This window comes from Chenopodium quinoa, unplaced genomic scaffold, assembly GCF_001683475.1.
Source record: "Chenopodium quinoa cultivar QQ74 unplaced genomic scaffold, ASM168347v1, whole genome shotgun sequence".
Lineage (NCBI taxonomy): Eukaryota > Viridiplantae > Streptophyta > Magnoliopsida > Caryophyllales > Amaranthaceae > Chenopodium > Chenopodium quinoa.
This window is the reverse complement of record NW_018744626.1, coordinates 753,510-763,837: the sequence shown is the minus strand read 5'-3', so window position 1 is coordinate 763,837 and position 10,328 is coordinate 753,510. Positions and strand designations below refer to the sequence as shown.

The window sequence follows — 10,328 nt, the reverse complement described above, 5'->3', positions numbered from 1 at the left end:
TAACTTTAAGCCAACTTTAAGCCAATCATACAAGTATACATTTTAAGCATGCATGATTTCCCTGGTAAGTCATTTTTTTCAGTAAGGCATAAGGACCCACAATTGAATTTCAATGGATAAATTCATTCTTGAGTACAAAATATGCCAATTATTACAAGTATGCAATTGACAGTATGGTCAACCATCATTTTTTATGGAGTATGGACCAAAGCATGAAGCACAACTGCACAAGTATTCCAATAAATAAACAATGCATGTATTCCAACAATAATAATCACATAATCTGAACAACCCATCATCATTACTCTTAAATCGAGCATAATAAACAACAAAACAGCACAAATCTACCATTTTCCCGTAAAAAACAAAAATACAATCAACAACAGATTTTAGGCATATTTCGACTATATTCAAGCAAGAACAACAACAATAATCAAATACAAAAACAGAAATACTGTATTAAAAAAAAACGAAAAGGAAAAAGTAATTACCTTTGACGGCTTGAAGGAGATTTGAAGATGGAGAACTGCCTGAACTGGAGACCAAAAGAAAAAATCAAGAATGTAGATTATCAGAACTTGAAATTAAAAAAAAAAACCCGAAACGAAAACGAAAAAAAATCGAAAAAATTACCTTGAGGTTTGACGGCTTGAAGGAGAGGAAGATTTGAAAAAAAAAAAAAACGAGAATGGAAAAGTCAGAAATCAGAACTTTAGATCCTAAACAAAAAATGAAACGAAAACAAAAACCCTAAATAAAAAAAGTAAAAAATCGAAACGAAAACGAAAAAAATCAAAACGAAAACAACAAAAATTAACAAAAAATTACCTTGAGGTTTGACGGCTTGAAGGAGAGGAAGATTTGAAAAAAAAAACGAGAATAGAAAAGTCAGAAATCAGAACTTAGATCCAAAACAAAAATGAAACGAAAACAAAAACCCTAAATAAACAAACCGAAACAAAAACGAAAAAAATCAAAACGAAAACAACAAAAATTAACAAAAAATTACCTTGAGTTTTGAACTTTTGACGGCTTGAAGCCTTCAAATTGAAGGAGAGGAAGATTTGAAAAACAAAAAAACGAGAATGTAAAGCGAGAAATCAGAACTGTAGATCCAAAACACAAATGAAACGAAAACAAAAACCCTAATTAGGATTTTTAAAAGTTGAGAAGTTGAGATTCTTGAGAATTTCAGAACGAAAGAGTGAGAAACTGAAAAATTAGAGAGAGAAACTATGATAGATTGAGAATAAAAGAGTGACCGAGTGAGTAAAAGTGTAAAACGGCTGAATGGCTGATAGAGTGGGTTTTTTTTTTCTAGGTTTAGGTTTTACTTGTTCAGTTGATCTAACCGTCCATATTCAATCTCAACATCTAACCGTTCATTTTTTTTTTGTAGATTCCAGAATATTCATCTAGATCTAACGGTCTAGATTTTTCTTTGTGCTTTTCTAGGTCTTTTTGACCGTTTTTTTTAATTATTTATTATTATTATTATTTTGAGGGATTATTATTATTATTATTGTTAGTATAATTATTTGTTAATATTATTATTATTACAGTTTACTACTACTACTATTATTATAATATTATTATAATTGTTATTATTATTACTATCATTATTATTATTATTTATTATTTATTATTATTATTATTATTATTATTATTATTATTACTACTATTATTATTATTATTAGTTTATTACTTATAAGTTATAAATTGTAAGAAACGCAAATGTTTTAAAATTGAAATTGATTCAATACGACATAGTTAATGACTTAATGAGTTAATGCACATCAATATCTGACATCTCTATATGTATATTATATATATTTGTGAGTCTGTGACTGTATATCAGTATATATAATAAACTAATAAGAACTTAATAAGTAATAATACTAATAACTAATAAAGTAATGAAAATCTAACCATTGTTTTTCATGGGCATTCAATCTAACCGTTGTATATTTGACTATTCGTACATTAGTATTGCATAATGATTTCATCACCACTTTAATTAGTGATTTCGTGATTTCATCCATTTAACTTATTAAGTTGTTTGAGTTAGTAATCTAAATAAAGTAACAAACTAAATAACGAATCCATTTAATCTCGTGTAAGTTATAATTTATAAGAAATGCAATGTTTGAAAATGGAAATTGATTCAATACGATATTGTTAATGTATATGTAATTATAGATTAATTATTATGTATATCATATCGTACGAATGTACGGTTGGTATCATTATCATACTATCATAAGTATCATTGCCTCATTGAATTATTGGTATGTACTATAATCGATAAACATATTTACATATTTGATTATTAAAACTTAAAAGTTTAAAACACTTGTTGATCAATCTAATTGAATACTTGTACATTCTTAATTATCGATTTATCGTATTATAAGTATCAACTCATTAAATCATGGTCATGATTTCGTGATTTCGTCCATTTAACTTATTAAGTTGTTTGAGTTAGTAATCTAAAGTAACAAACTAAATAACGAATCCATTTAATCTCGTGTAAGTTATAATTTATAAGAAATGCAATGTTTGGAAATGGAAATTGATTCAATACGATATTGTTAATGTATATGTAATTATAGATTAATTATTATGTATATCATATCGTACGAATGTACGGTTGGTATCATTATCATACTATCATAAGTATCATTGCCTCATTGAATTATTGGTATGTACTACAATCGATAAACATATTTACATATCTGATTATTAAAACTTAAAAGTTTAAAACACTTGTTGATCAATCTAATTGAATACTTGTACATTCTTAATTATCGATTTATCGTATTATAAGTATCAACTCATTAAATCATGGTCATGACGCGATCTTTAAAACAATCATGAATTCATGACCCAAACCGCTTATAAACCGAACCGACATGATCCAAACCGTTCATAAACCGAACCAATTGAACTGTGTAAACCCTCCACTAAACCAGCCCATTTCAAACTGAACCGACATGATTCGCACCGTTTATAAACCGAACCGATATTGACCCGGGTAAACCCGCCCCTAAACCGACCCATTTCAAACCAAACCGGCTTGATCCAAACCGTTTGTAAACCGAACTGACATTTACCCGGGTAAACCCGCCCCCTAAACCGACCCGTATCAAACTGAACCGACATAATCCGAATCGTTTATAAACCGACCTGCTTATGACCCAAACCGAATTTAAACAGCAAAGAAATAAACCGAAACCAAACCGAGCCATGACTAACCCAAACCGAACCAAACCGACATGCCAGCTAAACTAAACCGTTTCAATCCGAACCGCTCCAAACCGAAACCGACTCAAACCGAGGTCAAACCGAACCGTCAGACCGAAGTCTTACCCCTAATTATGATATATTGCAAGGCTCTCCTTTCCTCTTATAACAAGTTTTGTTAGTAATATATATGTATTTATAAGAAATATGTTTCAAAACATTAATCTCTCTTAAAACTTCCTACTTAGATTATATTTTTTATCCTTTATGTTTAGGTGTATTTAATCTCCAAAATTAATGTGTAACACCATTGTAAGAATTTCTTGCTCCATAATTTTTTAACTTGGACGTGAAATTGATTCTGTCTTTCAAATATATTAATGCAGTGCATAGAATTCTGCCCAAACACGCATACAATCATAGGGACATGGGGAAATTGATTCGTATGTTGGTGGATCCTATTCCCGCCAACTCTCCTTATATTCATTTGTTACTTAAATGTAAGACCTTGATTGCTAAAAGAGATTGGGAGCTTACAATTAGTCACTGCTACAGAGAAGCTAATCGAGCTGCTGATTGGTTAGCTAATTATGAAGTAACGGCTATAGAAAAAATAGTCATCTTTGAGGCGGTCCCGGAGCATCTTCGAACCGTTTTATTGGAGGATTTGAGGGGAGTCACAAGGGATAGGATGGTTCCAACCGAAGCTAATTGAAGTGCAATAAAGGCTGCTTTGCGATGCTGGTCTTAGCAGCCTAGTTCCCTTTATTTTTTTGTTTCTCTTTTACTTTGTTTCTTCTGTTTTCTGTTTCTTAGTTTCGTTTTGTTTCTTTTTCTTTTTCTTTTTAGTTCTTGTTCTAAGGTTTTCCTTTCTCTTTTCTCGTGTGCACCGAAAAAAATAGGGACATGGGGAGAAACTCGATTTTAAAAATTTTGAAATTTATATCCAAACCCTTATTGTATGAAATTATACATTGTTACTAAGATGAGTGAAATGGATAATGTTAAAAAAAGATATGATATAATATTATTGATATGATGGTAGGCAAAGATATATTTGTTTACTATATGATAAGTTATCTGCGTTGTTGATCAAAAAGGGAGAATTTTAATGAAATAACAGATTCAACCTTCTGTATATATTAATCTAGCATAGTATCAGAACCCTTTCTTCTATCATAAAATTCAATAACACCTTAAAATATATTGGGCGACAACACATCACCAATTCTTGATGAAACATATTAGAAATATACATCAACTTGTGGCAAGAACCAATAACGTAATCCAATCTAGTAGGAGCATTACTTAATAATTTTTATTATCATCTATTACGGTGTATATAAATGTTATTATGTGATTGTTGTTTGATTAGTAGATTAAATGTCTATTTTCATTAATTAATATTTACTCATAGTTATTTAAATATATTGATACCAAAATTATGTATGGGCAAATATGCAAGTTAAGTGATGCATTATTTAAAGAATATAAATATTATTTTCATATACAGTTTTAATAAAATTAGAACAATTTGTCAAATTGGTGTTAAAAATTATATAAATTAAAAATTATTTCTCAAAGTAGTGCTACGTAACTGAATTGAAGTGAGTTTATATGGTTCCAAACTATACTACATGTTTCGACCTCGTACGCATCTTGCACCATCACTTGGTTTTTCGACATTAGATCTTAACATCCTTTGAAACTATTTGATTGAAAGCGGGATTTGTAACCTCAAATTTTGGTGATCACACGCCTTGCATGTGGGTGGTTAACGATTAAAATTAGAAGTCAATATTAAAAATTGGTATGTTACATGTACAAGGTGATGCTTCACAAAAAAATTAAATCAGTAATTTTTTATAAAATAAACATGACAAAATTTCCAGTTAAACTTTTTTTTTTAAAACAAGTTAACTTGTTATTTATTTGACATAAACACACAATTAACCAACAAGATGACATCGGTTATCCAATCCCTTTGTCCAAAATCCGACCTCAAGCCAAGGGCGTAACAAATTTCCCTCCATTCAATCCAATCGTTACAATGTATGTAACCATTCAATCATGTATAAATAAAACAACCATAACATAAAAAAATAATAATAATAATAATAAAAATAAAAAACTTAAACCAAATGTAAAAATAGTTTATTTTTTCCCCTAATTTTATTAGTAAGGATTACAGAGTACATTAAGTTTGAGAAGGGGTACACTTAGGTAAGCCACAATTGGTCAACATATCATAAAAAAGTTTCTTATCAATTTCACCAGGAAAAAAGGAGAAGAAGGAATTTTGCAAAAGCAGTTAGCATCACCCTTTTTAAGATCGTTGCAACATTGTGCGCTTGTTGGTCTAGGACTGAGCAATGATGGCCCACAATACACAAAGAATTCACCCAAGGGCACACCACATATATCCTTTGGAAAATCTATCATTAACACTTGATCCATCATTACCATGCTAATTACTGTCATTAACAACATCACTACTCCTACCTTCTTTCTCATTATCTCCATAATCCTCAAATATTATTATTTCACTACTCAATGTTTTTTTTTTCTTCTTAATTACTTTTAGTTTTGTGTTTGATGAAGAATAATGTATTTCCTTAGCTACTATCTATGCAGCATTTTATACTACCTCAAATGGTAATATTAGATATTTCTTTTCCTCATTAAATTTGTGATCTCATTTTATTTTACTTGCCTTTTATGTGTTTGGATAAATTTAAGACAAAATCAAGGTGTAATAAATACAAATAAATTGAGCCTTTGACTATGACGGAAGCGTGTTGACACCAAGCCTCAAATTATTAAAATTGTTTATCACTTATATTAGTTATATACGAGTAAACACACCCCCTCCCCTATTTTTTTTTTTTTTTAATGAAAAGTTTCTCTTGTATAGTTATATCAATGTTAAATTTTGATGAATAATATCTTAATTATCAATAATTAATATTATAACAATTGATTGTTAATAATCTATTCATTGAAACCATTCTAATAAGTATTTAAGATAATCAAATTGTATAATCAAATTCTACCCAAACAAGCATACTATCATACGGCTACGGGGAGAAACCCGATTTTAAAAACTTTGAAATCTCTATCCAAACCCTTATTGTATGAAATTATACATTGTTACTAAGATGAGTGATGAAAGGGATACTGTAAGGAAATGATATGATAGAATATTATTGATATGATGGTAGGCAAATATATATTTGTTTTATATGTGTATCCTAGTGTGATAAGAGATTTTCCATATTAATCAAGCATGGTATCAGAGCCCTTTCTTCTATCATAAAATTCAATAACACCTTAAAATATGTTGGGCGACGACACACCATAACCACTTCTTGATGAAACATATTTAAAAAAAATACACCAACTCGTGACAAGAACCAATAACGTAATCCAATCTAGTAGCAGAATTATTTAATAATTTATATTATCATCTATTATATAAATGTTATTACGTATATATTGTTTGATTAGTCGATTAAATGTCTATTTTTAGTAATTAATATTTGCTAATATTAAATGTATTGATACCAAAGTTATGTATTGGCAAATGTGCAAGTTAAGTGATGCATTTAAAGAATATAGAGACTATTTTTATATACAATTTTAATAAAATTAGAACGATTTGTCAAATTGGTGTTAAAAATTATATAAATCATCAAAATAGTGTAAATTAAAAAATATATCTCAAAGTAGTGCTATGTAACTGAATCGAAGTGAGTTTATATGGTTCCAAATTGTACTACATGTTTCGACCTCGTACGCATCTTGCACCATCACTTGGTTTTTCGACATTAAATCTTAACATCATTGAAACTATTTGATTTGAAAGCGGGATTTGTAACCACAAATTTTGGTGATCACACACCTTGCATGTGGGTGGTTAACGATTAAAATTTCCGATTAAACTTTTTTTTTTAAAAAAAAAAAGGTAAACTTGTTATTTATTTGACATAAACACACAATTAACCAACATTTACCTACATTCAATCCAATCGTTACGATGTATGTAATTATTCAATCATGTATAAATAAAACAACCATAACATAAAAAAAAATTTAAAAAAAATTAAAAAACAAAAAAACAAAACAAAAAATAACAAAAAATAACTTAAATCAAATGTAAATATAGTTTATTTTTTCCCCTATTTTATAAGTAAGGATTACAGAATACATTAATCTTGAGTAGGAGTACACTTAGGTAAGCCACAATTGGTCAACATATTATAAAAAAGTTTCTTATCAATTTCACCAGGAAAAAAAGGAGAAGAAGGAATTTTACAAAAGCAGTTAGCATCACCCTTTTTAAGATCGTTGCAACATTTTGCGCTTGTTGGTCTGGGACCAAGCAATGATGGCCCACATAGTAGAAAGAATTCATCTATGGGTACCCCACATATATCCTTTGGAATATCTATCATTAACACTTGATCCGTCATTACCATGCTAATTACTGTCATTAACAACATCGCTACTCCTACCTTCTTTCTCATTATCTCCATAATCCTCAAATATTATTATTTCACTACTCAATGTTTCTTTTTTTCTCTTAATTACTTTTAGTTCTGTGTTTGATGAGGAATAATGTATTTCCTTAGCTATAATCTATGCAGCATTTTATACTGCCTAAAATGGTAATATTAGATATTTCTTTTCCTCATTAAATTTGTGATCTCATTTTATTTTACTTGCCTTTTTTGTGTTTGGATAAATTAAAGATAAAATCAAGGAGTAATAAATACAAATAAATTGAGCCTTGGACTATGACGGAAGCATGTTGCCATCAAACCTCAAATTATTAAAATTGTTTATCACTTATATATGAGTAACCCCCTTTCAATATATATATATATATATATATATATATATATATATATATATATATATATATATGAGTAACCCCCCTCTCCTTATTTTTTTTTTTAAAATGAAACGTTTCTCTTGTATAGTTATATCAATAATGTTAAATTTTGATGAATAATATTTTTAACTATCAATAATTAAAACTATAATAATTGATTGTTGATAATCTATTCATTGAAACCATTCTATTAAGTATCTACAACACTTAAATTTTTTTTCTTACGTATAGATAATCAAATTGTATAAAGGAAGTAGTACAAAGAGTCAAAACGTTTCATTTTACAAAAATTCAAAGGGAGTTGTTTTGAAGAATTTGGAATTCACTGATATTTAAAAGATCGAAAAGGGTAGGGTCAAGGTGCGTGCTTCAATTCACATAAATAGTGCACCACAAGACCGTACCGCAAAAGGTCACTTATTGGTTGGTTAAATTAGAAGTTTAGAACTATCAACTTTACCTTTTACTATCATAAAATCGATTACATATAAGTCTGATGTCGGTACTTTAATAATTAAGGTCACTATGTATCTTTATGTGATCGAATAAACCCTAATATGCTTCCCAACCATCATTTATTAAATTTGAAATACCAAGTTGTCACTTTTTTTTTTTCCGACTTTCATACATGAATTATAGGTAAATTAATTAATTGATTTGTGTTACAAGAGGTCAATAATTTGTGTGTGTGTCTATATATATATATATATATATATATATATATATATATATATATATATATATATATATATATATATATATATATTGAATAGTTTCTTATTGTCAAAATTGATTGATATGATCAAGTAATTCAACTACATTTACCACCGAGAACAGCCCAAAGTTTGGTAAAAATTACTATATGCTTATAGTAGTATCGGATGAATATGTCCAATATGCTGCCAAATCTTGGTGTTTTCTACATTTACGTACTATAATCTACTGATAGCATATAACTTCACCTTATTAAATCGAAGTACTGTATAACATAGTGCAACTTATTGATTATGCTGTTTTATTTTAGGTAAATATCACGGAATTATGTCTAGTAAATTCACGTCCTTCAAAGCCTCTTGTTTAATCATGAGATGATTGAGAACAATATCACCGTACTCTTGTCATTTTATATATGTAGTATTTAAATTATAATATAGCACAAAAAATATTGATTTGGGCTAGGTCGTTTTATAATTTGTTCTTAAATAATTGTTATTCTATTATTTTCTTTCAAAAATAAGCTTGGATTAAATTATGATTTGGGGTTAAATAACCTGTTCCAATTAAAAATAATTGCGCTCTATGTTCTAATAATAATAATTCCGAGTTTCTTGCTTCCTTATTTGGCCATTCCTAGGTAAAATTCCGAGTGATACTAGATTCCATTGCATAATGTAAATACTATGTACGTATTCCCTCCACTCGATCTAATTATTTGCAACTGCATGTGATTATTCAATCATACATAAAATTAATCGAACAAAACAAACCAACATAAAACTTAAATCAAATGCAAAATCATCTTTTGTTTTCGATTATTATTAATACATAAACTATGGATTACATTAAATTGGAGGAGGGGTACAATCAGGTAAGCCACAATTGGCCAACGTAGCCAAATAATATTCTTTAACAATACCAAGATCAGGCAAAATAGGGGAAGAAGCAAATTTGCAAAGGCAATCAGCATCACCATCTTCAAGAACCTTGCAACAATCAGCACTTGGCTTTTCGGGATGAAGTAAAGCTGGCCCACAATTTAAGATGAAATACTTAAAATAAAATCCACATAAATCCGGTGGCATTTCTACCGTCAACACTTGATCCATCATTACCATACTAATTACTGTCATTAACAACATTGTTACTACTACCTTCTTATTTCTCACTATCTCCATAATCCTTAAAAATTATAATTTCACTACTTAATTTTTTTAAAAAATTTCTTTTTAATTAACTTTAGTTTGTGTTTTGGCTTTGTGTTTGATGAGGAATAATGCATTTCCTTAGCTACTACCCATGCAACATTTTATAATGCCTCAAGCCTCAATTTGGTAATAATAGATTTTTCTTTTCCTCATTAAATTTGTGATCTCGTTTTATTTTACATCCCTTTTTTGCATTTGGATAAATTTAAGACAGAATCAAGGTATTTGACTATGACGGAAGCGTGTTGAAATCAGCCTCATATTAT

The 10,328-nt window shown here is 28.8% G+C and overlaps 1 protein-coding gene across 1 annotated transcript; it reads right to left on the bottom strand.

Moving 5' to 3' along the window:
- Positions 1–9,699: 9,699 nt before the first annotated feature.
- Positions 9,700–10,032, bottom strand: LOC110700845 (putative lipid-transfer protein DIR1). Its single transcript, XM_021878429.1, has one exon. It carries the CDS (start codon positions 10,030–10,032, stop codon positions 9,700–9,702), a length of 333 nt encoding a protein of 110 aa, XP_021734121.1.
- Between the last annotated feature and the right edge of the window lie 296 nt (positions 10,033–10,328).